At 42.2% G+C, this 15259-nt stretch overlaps 1 protein-coding gene across 5 annotated transcripts in view; it reads left to right on the top strand.

Moving 5' to 3' along the window:
* ABCA1 (ATP binding cassette subfamily A member 1) overlaps window positions 1-15259 on the top strand; it is a 93708-nt gene that overhangs the window by 25496 nt on the left and 52953 nt on the right. For all 5 annotated transcript variants that reach the window (XM_015849597.2, XM_015849592.2, XM_015849594.2 and 2 more), the window contains one exon: window positions 46-167. In XM_015849597.2, the coding sequence (XP_015705083.1) occupies window positions 46-167 (122 nt within the window). The remainder of the gene's footprint in view (window positions 1-45; window positions 168-15259) is intronic.

The following is a 15259-nucleotide window of genomic DNA, read 5'->3' as shown; positions in this document are numbered from 1 at the left end:
TGATCACTGCTGCTTGTTTGTTTACTTTCCAATCTCTTCCACCAGAGTTTCCCGCCTGTTTTCGGATGCCAAGAGGTTACTCTTGTACAGCCAACAGGACACAAGCATAAAGGATGTCCAGAAGGTCTTGGCAAAACTGCGGAAACTGGGAAACTCCTCTGGCTTAGGTAATGGCACGGTGGAAGGGAGCCACCTACATCTGATGATTTTTGTCTTGTTAATTCTGCATGTGTGTACATTCAGCATCTCTGCCTATGACAGGGAGACTGGAATCAGATGATCTTCCAAACTAAGCTATTCTGTGATTTCTGAAGTATATAAAACCAGGAATGTGCATGCTTATCACTGGTTGCTTGTCAAGCTTTTTCCCTTCTGGCAGAAGTGGTTTAAACCTCTCCAAGTCAGAGCTTTGTGTGCTCTTTAGATTCTTTTGTGGAAGAGAAATGATGCCAAGAATAGCAGCTATATTGGGTGTGATATTGCAGTCCTAAAACTGTTGAAGTGAATTAAAATGCATACTTTCTTACTACTTTACTCTTTTGTCAGTGAAGCAACAAACACTTTATGGATGAAATTTATCCCTTTACTCCATAAGCTGACTGAGTTGCTGATGGAGGGCAAATAAGGAAAAGCTGATGATGGCTTGTGGTTTGCAGACTGAAAGCTGACTATTATCACTGTCAGATGACAATTAAATCTTCACTTCCCTTCTTGGTTTTCAGTTTCCCTGAGACTATTTGGAGTGGGATACTTTATTCTATGCTATCATCCAACAGGATTTTGAATTATAAACTCCAAAGAAAGTGTTTTGTCTCGACTGTTCACTACTACACTATTTGTCATAAAAACTGACGATCCATATGTTTTTAGCTGACAGGAAGGGCTGTCATGCTTTCTTGTCTGTCCAAATGAAAAAGTGGCTAGTGTGAGTTGACACAGAAAGCTTGTAGCAGAACAGGGACTTGCAACTTCTTTGCCCAATCTTGGGGAACATGACTGGTTTCTCTTTATTGCCAAGCTTCTCTGACATGGCAGCATGCTAGAATTTTTGGGGGACTCTTCTCTGAAAGATTATTTTTCTTGGCTAATTTGTTGATACTGAATACGTCTTTCAGAAGCAATGGAAATGAATGGTTTAGAAAAAAAAATAAATACTTAGAGAGTGGAAAACACAGCCACTGAGTGCTTTCACCTACAGTAAAAGCAGTCAGTGGTATGTCAGAGTTTTAGGCAAGCTGTCCCTCATTTTCCGTACTTTACAATAGTAGTGCTCTTTTCATCTAAGCATGACTCATGTTTCATGAAGGAAAATACCTGGTGGGCTGAGAATAGTTTCACGTGTCAAATGTGATCTGAGCATACTTTTAAGACTGAGATCTCCTTTTTATCATCTTTCTTGTGCTTCTCAGTACATTGCGGGTCGCTTTGAAATTGTCTAGTTACTGACAGGTTGCCAGATGTATGCTGACTTATGTACAGACAGGTGTGCAAAGGCTTTGTCGTGGGTCAACAGCCTTCCTCTCTCCCCTTCAGGGCTGTGTAGAATCCTGATGTGATCAGATGTGCAGGTGTTGGTGTGAGCTACTGCCTTTCTTTCCATATTAGTTGATGTTTATCCTTATGTGTAAACAACACACTTAATAGCAGGACTCAAAGTCTGTAGTGCCAGGCAGCACCATCATTTTTTATTTATTTTTTTTAAACCTCATTTTGTGGGGAGGAGAGGGTATGTGGTGAACCCTTTGCACAGGGATGGAGCTGAACACAGAGATGATAATAAACATAGCCAAAATCAGCTACAGTGACTGTTTTCCACAAGGAGAGGTTGAAAACACTTTAGAAGAAGCTTGTCAAACCCTTAGTTTATCTCTGTGATGTTCTGGGAGCAAGCCTTGCCTGTGGGAACAGCAGAAATTGTCACCAGTGTCTGTGTTGCTTTCTGCAAGTTAGCTCCTAAGGAGAGAACATAATGGTGTTTTGTATAGAAACATGCAGCAAGCATCAGATATGGACATTTGTAAGAACACGATCGAATCTGTAAGCTGAAGCTTCTCATTGCTGGGAAGGCTTGAGGGGGAGGAGTGATTCCAAGAAGTATTTCTCACAGGGAGTATTGTACAGGAGAAAAGTCAGAATGCTTGTGTTTTTTTGTAGTATAAAGACCAGCGGTCTGACTGCGAAAAACAAGTGTCTGACAAGTCATCAAAGATCCTTTTAACGTAATAAAGTATTTCAAATGTGTAGTTAAAAAATTATATATCAAGCATCTGTGTCATTAGGATGACAGACTGTCCATTGTTGATATGGCTTGTAGGGAACAAAGCTTGTTTGTCCTTCTCATAGAATCATGGAATGGTCTGGGTGGAAAAGGACCACAATAATCATCAAGTTTCAACCCCCCTGCTGTGTGCAGGATTGCCAACCACCAGACCAGGCTGCCCAGAGCCACATCCAGCCTGGCCTTGAATGCCTGCAGAGATGGGGCGTCCACAACCTCCTTGGGCAAAAAAAAAAAAAAAAAAAAAAAAAAAAAAAAAAAAATATTTTAAAGGCAAAAAAAAAAAAAAAAAAAAAAAAAAAGTCCTCCTAATATCTAACCTCCACTGTCAGTTTAAAACCATTCTTGTCCTTTCACTACCCACCCTCATAAACAACTGTTCTCCCTCCTGTTTATATGCTCCCTTCAAGTATTGGAAGGCCACAGTGAGGTCTCTCTGTAGGCTTCTCTTCTCCAAGCTTAACCAGCCCAGTTCCCTCAACAGTTCCCTCAGTCTTTCCTCACAGGAGCAGTGCTCCAGCCCTCTGATCATCTTAGTGGCCCTCCTCTGGACCCATTCCAAGAGCTCTGTGTCTTTCTTGTGCTGGAGGCCCCAGGCCTGGATGCAGTGCTGCAGATGGGGCCTCACAAGAGCTGAGCTGATGGGGGACAATCACCTCCCTCTCCCTGCTGGCCACTCTTCTTTTAATGCAGCCCAGAACACAGTTGGCCTTTTGGGCTGTAAGCACACACTGCTGGCTCATGTCCAGCTTCTCATCCACCAGGACCCTGAGTCTTTCTCTGCGGGTCTGCTCTCAAGGAGATCTTCCCCCAGTCTTTATAAACACCTGGGACTGCCCTGACCCAAGTGTAGCACCTTGCACTTGGCCTTATTGAACCTCATTAGGTTTTCATGGGCCCACTTCTGCAGCCTGTCCAGGTCCCTCTGGATGGCTTCCTTTCCTTCCAATGTATTGACAGCACCACTCAGCTTGGTATCATCTGCAAACTTGCTTAGAACCCTGTGCAATGAAGGGAACTGCAGATGAACTGTTCTGCTGCTCTTCACAGAGAGGTGTAAGGAACAGCTTAAATCCGTTCCTCTCTGAGATATTTCCCTCACTAAGCAAAAACTAGGCAGACAGGAATGGTGAATGTCAGAAGTGAGCATGCTTCCAAAACTGAAGGGGTGCCCTGAGTAAATACAAACTGCCTGGTGTACCAGAGTAAATCTCCTTTGCCTACCTTTGTACAGTCATTTCCTGCAATTAGTAGGAGAGCTGATTACCTGATGAGTTAATCATTTTTAAAAAAAATTGTAATACCTCATTCTTTCCAGGTCTAGCCTGGACCTGAAGCATCTTGAATAGTTGATACATACAAGTATAGCTTTTCAGCTTGCACTTTCCCAATGAGAGTAACGGCATACTCCCTGCCTTGTGACATGGGCTCACCTGAAGTCTCTGCAGCTCCCTCTTCCTCTTTTAGGCTAGCACTTCCATTGCCGCTTGAGGCTTTGAAAAATGCTTCATGATGACCATATAGGCAGCCTGTGGGTATGTAATTCTCTCAAAGGTCTGAATTGGTGCAAAGAGACTTTGTTGAAGTCTTTTGTCTTCAAACTCACTTTCAAAAACAACTTTCAGAAACTAATGTCCAAACTGTGACTGTTGGTGTTTAGCCTGAAATGAAACGCATTCTGAATATTGGGGAGGTGATGCTTGCTTAACATATCATGGTACTTTACAGGAAGTCAGGAGCAGTCTTAGTTAAACACACAAGGTAGGACCTGGAGGTTTTCTTAGGCAGAGCTCTTCACTCAAGCCAACAGGCTTTGTGTCTCTGTTGTTTCTTGGTGTAATGAGAGGCGATCCCTTGGAGCGCGCTGGTCTTGTAGGAGCTAGAGAAATGTCTCCTGTTCTCTGCTGCTACTAGCTCCAGAGCTCTTCAGTTAAGAAAGGAGGGTAGGCTCAGTATGAAACAGTCAGTCCTCTATGTACAACACCTTCTGTAGTCAGGAGAAAACACTAAGTGATGAGAGGGACTTAAGCACCTGCAGCTGTTTTGCTGCATGGGGACTGCTGTTTATTACTGCTTTCAGCAAGCCATGGAATCTATGTGGATGCACACACATACCACAGCACAATCAATTTTGCAGGCAGATGCCAATGCCCTTTCCTTGCTAGCACTTGTTACATCTCTGTCCAACGATGTCACCGATGTCTTCAACATACATGTGATAAGGCAGACTGCAAATCAGAACAGAGTCAAAGACCTTGGTGCCAACTCTTCTAAGAGTGTGACATGATTGTTGGGATTATATCCTACAATAGGCTTGGCTCACTGGCAGCAGGTATTGGCTTCGTAACTGTCCTCGGCACTGCTTTAGTGGAGGATAAAGTAGTACAAGAAATAAGCGTTCCTTCTGTTCTGGAAGGTGGAGTTACTGCTGACTTCAGGCTCTGAGGCATCCATTCTTTTTATTCTCCTGCCTGCAATGCTTCCAAACATTTTGCTCTACAATGTCATGGGATAACAAAAATCAAAGGGTAAAATTAAAGGCGTCTTCTCTGCTTGTTGCTAACAGTTACACATAGAAGCCAGTTTAGCTGGTGTTTACTTCACTGCTCTTAGTTTTCAGTGATCCCAAAGGGCATGTTTTTATTTTCCTTGAATCTTGAAACCAACCCAACTAAACAATAAGGGAGCAATGACATAGTCAGGGGGAGAAAAACATTGCCTAAGAAAATTACATCAGATCTTAGGCTGTTGTTCTATACGTGCCTTCCCTTTCCTGGTTGTGTGCTAGATTGCTATCACCCACAGTACAGGAGAAATGTCATCTGGGTGGCATCATCTGCTGGTCTTGTGCCTTGATGGCTCTAAGTATTGTACAGGCAGATGCACAAGCTGATGGGTCTGCAGGGGGTCCGGTCAGGGCTAATGGTGCTACTTCTGTTAACAGGTAATGTGTGATGAAGGGTTTGGGTTGAACAGTGGCCTTGGGAGAGGCTTTCTGATGGTATGTGACCTCCTGTATGATTATTAGGGTGCTCAGGGAAACAGGATGTCCTGCATTATCTACTAGATGGCTTGGAGGTGATAGATAACTCCCTCTTCAGTGTCTTCTCTCTGATAAAAATAACTCCACACCCTCAAGCTAAACATTTGAATCTGTTCTTAACACCTGCTGGCATCTCCATAATTAAGCAAGTTTCCTCCCTGATTTGTTTAGAAATATCCTAGCAAAAACCAGGCAGGCTAGAATGACAATTAACAAACCATATGTCTATCTGGCTTTCATGCCCGGAAACACCAGTGGTTGCAGGGTGGCATTCCTGGTATCTCCTGGTAGGCTGTAAATACACAACTGGGTGGTCTGATACTGTGCTCCGTAGTGGCACGTGAATCTTTGCCTTTCCTTTAGGCTGGGGAAATGCCACTGAAAACACTGCCCTGTGGTAACGGTGGAGCAATCATGACTCTCAGGGATGTTCCAAGAAGGCCAGTTATTGAACTTGGTTTAATTTTAATGTGCTTTCAGTATGTGTTACTTTGCATTAACCTTCAGCAGAGCACCCCAGGAGGTTTTTGGCAGTCTCCAGGCTGCTTGCTGGTCTCAGCCCAAGGCATGCAGCCAGCAAGGGGAGCCCAGGTCTGCGTGGAAACAGATGTAGTTCTGCTTTGGTCAGATGCAGTCTGTCAGGATGGAGTATGTGGAGCTGCCAGCATTGGGTACTCAAATTGTTCTGTCACATCCCATATGGATTAGTTAGATTCAGATGTGTACAGCAGTTTTCCCACATTTGCCTCCTTACCTTTTTCTTCACATTAGTGAGTCTCTGAAAAGGCACAGATGTGAGTATCCTTAGATTTTTTAAATTATTTTTTTTATTTTTATTTTTTTTTCTTTCTTTCCTGAGGTGAATTGGATTTGTGGAGGCAACTGTGAATCCGGTAGAAAAACCTTTCCAAAGCCTTGTAAGAGCAGTTCAAGTGCCTTACTACAGGTAGTGAGTAAAGTCTCTGTGTCAATCCAGAGGGTTCATTTTTTTTCTATTCTAAACTCCAGCAGGTGAGCTAGCAGTCAAGAGAGGTGCCAGGACTGAAGACACTTCTTGAAGCATTATTCATTTCAAATTTTGTGTTCTGCAGTTAGCTCTGCAACTTTTGGTTAGTGACATGGCATGGTATTTGCTGAACTGCATGTTGGTTAGCTTATCACTTCCACTGAAGCCTGCTTGTGCATTTCTTGATATTTCAAAGGTGAAGACAAGATTAAAGTAATAATACTGATAGAGGTTGGGTTCAGAAGGTCTACTGTACTGTTAAGCCTATTATCAAGAGAATAATTATTGCTTCCTATGTGTACTTTCAGAGATTTTTATTGGTAACGGCATTGTTGTTACTTGACTGTGCCTACAGGATAGGATGGGTAATCAGATACAGAATTAAATGCATTGCTGTCTTGTGGTTCTGCAGGACTGGGCTTTTTTGCCTGCTTTTGGCCTGAACTTCCCTTCTGCTGAGATGTTGTGTACTGAGAGGCACAAATTTATTCCAGCTTGCTAGCTGGAATAGGTAGAATATCTGTATGTGTGAATGTAAGAGGGAAATATTAAATACCTTCAGAAGTGGAATTCAGAACATCCACTCAGCATCACATTGTGTCTGGCCTTGCTGTGGCATTTGCACTGCAAGTGATGAGCTTGAGTAAAATACTTCAGAATCCTGTGACAGAAGACATGCAAGGAGAAAAAACATGATAAAAAACATGCAAGGAGAATCACAAGGATGTCAGCATCGGTCTGCATTGGCAGAGGGCTGTGCTGGCATTTTGGTTACTGTAAGGCTCACTAACAGCTAATATGTTTGAAATGTAACAGCCAGTGCCCGTAGTTACAATTTGCCACACTCCTACAACAAAATAAAAAAAAAATAAATTAAAAGCATCTTTATATTTTAAAGCCACTATGTTTATCTTAACATTAATTTGTCTATACAGAGAGAGTGATAAAAGCAGAATTGCTTATCATGCTTTTCACAGCATGTTTGGTATCAGCTGCAGAAGCAGGACAGTGGGAGGGTACTGAGTAGTTTCTTCAGTCTCCTAAAACTCTCTTAAGCCTGGTTTTTCAACACTGACTGTTATCCATAACCTGCAAATACAGTCAAGTGTTAAATAGTTAGATCTTTCACACTGTCCTATTATCTCACTCACATATAGAAATAACCTTATCAGCAAAGCTTCCTAATAAAAGTAGTATGTTGCTGAAGATGCATTCTTAGTGTTAACTCCACTTTGTATTTGTTTCCTCAGTTTTCTTTCTGAGAGTTTCTGGATTTGCTCTGAGTGACTCCTAGTCTCTGTAGGCTGCCTAATTTGTGGAAGATTGTGTTTGGTTTATCTAAGATGCACGCTGAGGCTGGATGAGACCAGGAGTAACAGAGTGCTAATAGCAAGCACAGTATGAAAGCATTTCTTGGGTTCGGCTATTCTCAGGGCATTTCCATAGGCTCTCTAATGAAGGTGGCCATCAGGAAATTGCCACAGCTGGAAAAAGCCTTGTCCTTTCTTGATACCTGGCTTGGTACTGAGGCTGGAGTGTGTAATTTTGATCTGACCTGCTGTATCTCTGAAGTTGATATTTAATTCTGGAGCCTGTTAAGGTAATAATACATTTAATCTTCAGTGTGCATTACAAACATTTATTATCCAATTCTACAGCACCCCATTGAGTTATGTAAATAAACAGCTGCCAAGGAAGTAGAGTCCTCCTTTTGCAAGACAGTAGCACGTGGCATAGTTCTAAATGTAGTCAAGGTGCAGTAAATGATGATGGCTTTGAACTGTTGATGTTGAATCAAGGTTCGTTTTTTTCCATTCAGCATCGCTGCTTGACCACTTTCTCTGAAAACCCATTAAAAAATGAATTTCTATAGGTTGCCTTTTTCATGAGGGATGCATTCTGTTTGATTTACTTATTTTCATTCTAAAATAAGTGACTGTCAGTGTTGGGATTTTAGCTAAAATCAAACACCGTTTTCTATCTCCAGCTGCCAAACTTTGTTGCTTCAACAAACAGCAATGTTGTTTACCTCCAGTGCTATTCTTCTTAGTGTTGCTACATATTATCAGATAGTGATTGCCTTTTTTTAGAGATGAATTTCTAGTTTAGGTTGGGTTTTCGGCTTGTATCACACTTTGCAAGTAACATCCTTTGAAATGGAGTGGAAATGCTGCAGAGTACAAAGATGTTGCATGTTTTTATATGTTAGCTGAATTTTAGTAATTAACTGAACTTGTTAAAACTGAGTATTGCTTGTGCCTCTGTGGAGTGAGATGCCTTGACTGATGAAAAATAAGCTCTGCTGCAGGCTTTGTCCTGTTTTTATCATGCTGAATTGGCATTACTGAGGTTCACATGAAGGATATACAGGCTGACCTGTGGCATATATCCTCTATAAACAGACAGTTTCTTCCTCTTTCTGTTCAGTTTGAACTTTAAAGAACATGCAGTAAAAGACCTGATTTTAAGGAATTTAAACATCCTTTTCTATTGGTTTATAGCCTTACTGCTCTTTTAAAAGTGTAGATTTATAGAGGCAAATACTACATGAGAGTTATATTTCTCTTGACAGTGGTAGAAAGTTTGTGTGAGTACAGTCAATGCAATCAGAACTTACCAAGCATAACCTGTTACACATAAAGACCTCCCTTCCATGCAGTTCTCTGTGTATTTTAGTATATACCCATTAAACCTAGTTGGACAATATCTGAGGCTGACTGAGCACACACGTACCAGAAGTAGATTTGTTGATGGGGTAAAGATAGCTTATAATAAAGATAGCAACGTCTCAACCTAAATGCTTATTCTGATTTGTACCAAGCAGATACTTAGCAAAGAACTGGCTATTGTCTAACTAACAAAATGACACTTCAGAACATTAAAAAAAATCACCACCAAAGCCATTTGTCACTTCCAGTCAAGGTGTGTATGTGAAAGAAAGGCAGGCACCCCAACAGTTGTCCTTGCAATGCAGGTGCAGGTGTGTGACAACATCAGCAGTCATCAGATCTCTTTGCTCATCTGTGCTATTTCCCTTCTCTGTCCACACACTTGCCTACTGCCCAGCTGGTTGGAAAAACATTAATTATGGTGCCGTAAAGCCAGGGAATAGAAATCAAGACAATGGATCAATTCTTTGAGCGCACAGTTGTCTTCATCTATGCATCTGCTTCCTTCCTTTTCACATTATTTTGTACTAGTAGTTGGTGAAAGTCCAAAGAAGAATTTTATCAAGACGTCCATGTAGGTAATGCTCATGGTTCCTTCACAGAATCACAGAATGACCCAGGTTGGAAGGGACCTCAAGGATCATGTAGTTCCAACCCCCCTGCCTGGCAGGGCCACCAAACATACACCTTTACTAGATCAGGTTGCCCAGGGCCCCGTCCAACCTGGTCTTGAACACCTCCAAGGACGGGGCATCCACAACCTCCCTGGGCAGCCTGTTCCAGGGCCTAACCACTCTCCTAGTGAAGAACTTCCCCCTAACATCCAACCTAAATCTTCCCTCCTTTAACTTAAAACCATTTCCCCATGTCCTGCTATTGTCAGCCCTTTCGAAGAGTTTACTCCCCTCCTGGGAGTAAGTTCCCTTCAGGTATTGAAAGGCTGCAATGAGGTCACCCCGCAACCTTCTCTTCTCTAGGCTGAACAAACCCAACTCCCTCAGCCTGTCCTCACAGGGGAGGTGCTCCAGCCCCCCGATCATTTTTGTGGCCCTCCTCTGGACCCTTTCCAAAATCTCCTTCATCAGAACACATTTTTCTTCCAATTGATTGGGCAGGTCATGGATTCTGAAATGTATAGGACTGTGTTCCAAAAGCAACAAGTGGCACTGCTCTTTGCTGTGTTTACTTGTAATGTTCTTGTCCTCAGCATGAAGCAGGTGCCAGTAATGCTGTTCCAAGTAATGTGCTCCAGGATGCATTTTAAATAGGCAGGATAGCAGTACTGAAGGGAGGAAATGGTCATTATATGTTCCACCCAGAATGACATTGAACTAAAGGATGAGCTCTTCAGAATACCCAGGAAAGATCTTTTCTGAGCTTTATGATGTAAGTAGCAATGCAGCATAACACTTCAGGTACAACAGACATATCTCTGGCCAGGACTTGGTATGTGAATTTGGGCAGCCCACTTCCACTGTGTGTCTGCTTTTCAAACCATGTTTTTCAAAGGCTGTAAAAGTTTTTTAGCTATTTTGAAATGCTATTGCTCAATGAGGTTGACTTGTACTAGCAAAGGGGCTGAATTGTTGCAGAGGTTTCCCTAAACTTGTCAGGGAATGTATTTTCTTGTTTCAGTGCAGAAGCTTGATTTTATTTTCCTTTGGACTTGAACCTTAAAAACAGAACTGGATAGATTTTAAATGTTCATCAAAGCTGAACCTTAGGGAACAATTGTGAGGGTTTGAGGTCTTTTAGATGTAGGCATATGTTCAGAATAAGTAGATGGTGCTGCTGCTTAAATTAATCGAGCCATGGTGATTGGCTGATGCTTGAAAATCTTAAGTGTTTTGGCTCCTTTGGGTTGGTGTGTGCCTGGAAAGCAGCTTGTTCTGGAGTGGCTTTTGCTGTTGTATGCTTGATGAGGAGCATGAGGACTTGGGCCTCAATCTAGAAGTGAAGCTCCTTCCTGATGGTATGGAAAACAAGATGCACTGCAATCTGCTGACTGCAGCCTTGGTATGTTAAGCCAGATGTGAGTTTAGTTCCCCAAATATGTCCTGGGAGTGAGGAAGGGAGCTGTAGCAGTATGCAGCTTCACACTCAGAAAAGGTGTGGCCTTTTTTCTTCTTTCCTACAGTGCAAAGCTGAGCAGTAGGCCTGCAGGATGGTCAGGCTGCTTTGATCCTGGGCAGCTCTTCCTGTTATTTTGCTTGCAGTTCACCAGTACCCATACTGGTTTTGTAAGGAAAGTCTTTCAAATTGCACACCTGGTGCTAGGCTGCTGTTGTTTGGAGTAGCATGGTGTTGCTTGGGTGGTTCTGCCTGCTTCCGAGCTTTGAAGCTGTTGATACAGACATTTTCTGTCTGTGTTTGGGCAGCAGTCTTCCAGATGCTTGCTCACATATCCAGAGCATGAAAATCCTTCCACTATTAGTAATGGTCATCTGATAAAAATGTCCATTTCTGCACTTTCCTATGACTTAAATTTCCACTCAATTTGAGGTCACTTGCCCAAGTATAAGCAGTACTGAACTGGGTTCTTGTTGGTCACAGCTAGTACTTCCACTTAGGTCCATGATTTTTAATAGCATAATTTCACACCATGAATCTCACAGTAGTGTTTGCCATTGGTATACTGTTTTTTGTTTTGCTTTGTTAGGTTTTTTGCTGAATGTGACCATGCCATTTATTTTCCAGTCTGTATTTATTGATTTTTAATGTATTTTACCGTGTCTCCAAGATGCTGTTTCAGAGACTCAAAATCTGCATGTTATCTGGGGCATAATGTTCCTAGTACAGTCAAAATCTAAGCCTTATTTTTAGCAACCATCCCTTACCTTCTGGCTCTTTAGAAGCACTTCTGTGGCATTGCCAAGTATGTATTTTTCACTTCTGAGCTGGATTTGACAGTCAGAAACCTTCTCCACAGCCTGAAACACATTCTGTATACTGCTCTTGAAAATCTGTTGTAATAATGAAGCATCGTTTCTGGTCAGATCTAAGATCTGTCATCAGGGTGGTTGGCAAGCCAATTCATAGGCTGGAAGATGTGCACCTTATCCTCATTTTGTGAAAAGCAGATTTTCAACCTGTTATAAGTGACGTGTGTTTCGGATTTGGTTCTGAAAACAGTGAATGTATTTGACTTTTCTTAAAGCCTGCTTCATTTATTGTACTGTTTGAAGCCCAAGTAGTTGTGGTTTTGTTTTGTTTTGTTTTGTTTTCAGAAGGAAAACTGTGTTTCACAGTTGTCTGTGCTGATAACAGTATTTGGCTTGTGGCAAGGGGGTAGGCAAGAATATCTTTTCTATTGTGTTACGCAAGACGTGCGGTGTGTAGGAGCTGATGTGCATCCCTTCCTAGTAGCTCTGGAGGCTGCATTTGTTCAAAGAACTGATGAGCACCATGTGGCTTTCACTTCTGGCTTGTGCGTGTGCTTGTTGATGGAGAGGCTTTCTACTGCCATGTTTGTCACACAAGATGGAACCCTGATGGCATTTGGGATTTCAGGTAGTACCTAAGCAGATACTGCCTTGTGTTTCTTGCTGACTTCCCATACAAGTTTGAAGCTACCTGAAACTGCCTCTGCATTCTAGAAGCCAACATGCCCCAAGTAAAAGCTAACTGATCTCTTGTACTTGTATCAGTGCAATGTGTCAGCTGTGCTTTCTATCAGAGTGATTGTGCTGGCTGCTGTTTTTAAAGCCCTTCTATGCAAAAATGCTAACTTAAAGGGGAATGGAGTTGGCTCCATAGCAGCCTGCAGGCCCAAGTCGGATGTTGACCTCCCAGTGCTTCTCTTAATATGCAGTCATGTTTTGTCCAATGTTTACGTTTGGGTCATGGTGAGCAAAGCAACAACCTTATATTGAAGGTGCTAAAGGTGGCCTGAAAGAGTCATAAACACCTGAGTTTAACAAATCAAAAGGTCATCCTGCCCACATCTTCCAGTTCCCTGTTCACTGTACTTCTGTTTCTTCTCCTGTTCTTTTTCTAAACTCTGTGGCTGTTTATATTACACCATAAAGATGAGCTTGAAATCTCTCCTTGGGCCACAGATAGACATCTTGCAGCACTGGGACTTGTCTCTTGATGACAGTAAAACAGCATGACTGGTGGACCTCAGGCAAGGTGAACCTCTGGCAGCAGGAACCACTGTAGTGTGCCTGCTTGTTGTGGCTACCCAATCACTTCTCAGTTCTCCATACTCACCTCCTCTTACAATTTTTAGCACAAAAAGCAAGAAGGACAAGAGAAGTGAGCCCTCTACGGTGCTGGGCAGGAAAGAGAGGACCTGTGGCACAGTGCACACCTTTATTCCAGGAGGTATTCTGGCTGCTAGAGATGGACAGGAGGCTGTCACCTCTCCGTACACTTCACCAGAGGAGTTTGACATAACAGAAACATCAAAATTACAGACTCTTGTTAAATGAATGCTCTCTTGGGTGCCAGTTAATATCTCCACAGACAGTGCTGTTATGTTTCTGATGGACAAGGTAGAGACTTTAGCCCACTATGAAAACACATCAAGTCATGGCTGCAGAGGGAACAGCACTTTGATTGCAAGCAAATTAGACTGGTGTTTTCACATGAGCAGATCCTGCACAACAGGCCTGCTGAGCTGCTTGATTTCTTGTCAACAAATCAGGGCACAGCCTTTTACCTTGTTCAGAGGGCAGTTTTAGCTCTTGTCAGCCTCAGTAGGGATATGGGCAGTTCTGAGAGCTGTTCCCACAACACAGGATGAAGAATCCCTGCAGGAAAAGGAGAATTTAAACCATAGTAACTGCTTTTTAAAAAAAAACAAAACCACAAAAAACAACTGTGTATATATATGTATGTATATATATATATATATATATATACATATATATCATATGTCACTTGATCATGCTTTCCAGATGTGCTGCTTGAAGCTAGGATTATGAGGGTGGATGAAAATTTGCAGTCTTGCCAAAGCCCAACAGTGGGTCATCTGGAAGCTCTACTTTTCACAGTAGGCTGTTGGCTCAGTGGGGTATAAAGCTGTAACAGACTCCTTTATTAGGAGATCATGGTTTCCTTAGGATGAGCAGCAATTCATGAGTCATTCAGGTTTCAGTTACACTGTTATTTTGTTCAAAAGCCTCTTTTTATGGGAAGTAGCTTTAGATAGTTCTGATGTATAAATCGGTGGGCAATGAGTGTTGAAAACCACACAAGGCATATAAGTGCACCTGTCACTTATTTTCTGAGGAATACTTCCCATATTTTCTACTGAAAAATTAAAACAAAAATTGTAAAATGAGAGTTAATTCCATTTATTTTGTCTGCTCTGGTCCTTTTTCTATGTGAGGAATTTCTAAATGTTAAGATAGCTCTCTAGCCAGAGTCCTCACTGTTATTACATGTGCAACTTGTAAATGCTTTCAGCTGTTGAAGCTGAGGACAGCTCTTGGTCCATGCACCTGTGGTTTTGCAGAGGCTTCTGTTGCTGTGGGCATGACGTTGTGGGAACAAGCTCTGCCCTGGGTGAATCGGACGTCCATGACTAGGGAGTCTTGAGATTTTGTCTTCTGATTGTGCCAAGGTCCTGTGGAGTAGCAGTGTGTGGGCAGGTATGGATGTATGTGAATTACTGCCCTTGCATTAAAACTCAAAGGAGATGCTCTGCAGCTCTGTCTCTGTAGAAATGCAGTTTTGTCCCAGCAGGGAACCAGGTACCTGTGATCTGAACCTACTTCCCTCACTGGTTTCTTTTTTGTGTAATTACAGAAGCTTGCTGTCCCTAATAACGTTAAAGCTTCGTATGCCCCATCCTGTCTCACTGTTTCATCTTGCAGTGATGCTTTTATGCTACTGTTTCAAAAATGATTGGATTGCCTAATTATTAATCTGCGATGGGAAAAGGGCCATAGTTTAACACAAGCTTCTCCATTATCTTGATGCTTGGATGTAGGGAGCATAGACTTAGCCAAAGAGTAAACCACAATGTATACACACCAAATAGCATAATTGTTTTCTGCCCTGAATATTCTGTAAGTAGTGACTGAAATCCCCTGAAGATACATAGGCATACTTGTAGATGAGACACACTGCCTTGCTTTCCTTTTAGTTCCTAAATAAAATGGCATGAATCCCCTTTTTCCTCTTCCTTTACCCAATTATGTGTAGGGACTTACCGCCTCTGAAGCTGGGAAGTAAACAGGACATCTGACTATCAGATTGTTTTCAGTCAGTTCAAGTCAGTTTTAAAAACTGGTTGAAAATTTGGTTTATTGTAG

Source organism: Coturnix japonica, chromosome Z (assembly GCF_001577835.2).
Source record: "Coturnix japonica isolate 7356 chromosome Z, Coturnix japonica 2.1, whole genome shotgun sequence".
Classification (NCBI taxonomy): Eukaryota; Metazoa; Chordata; class Aves; order Galliformes; family Phasianidae; genus Coturnix; species Coturnix japonica.
Note: the sequence above shows the minus strand (reverse complement) of the source record. Positions and strands in the feature narration are given on the sequence as shown.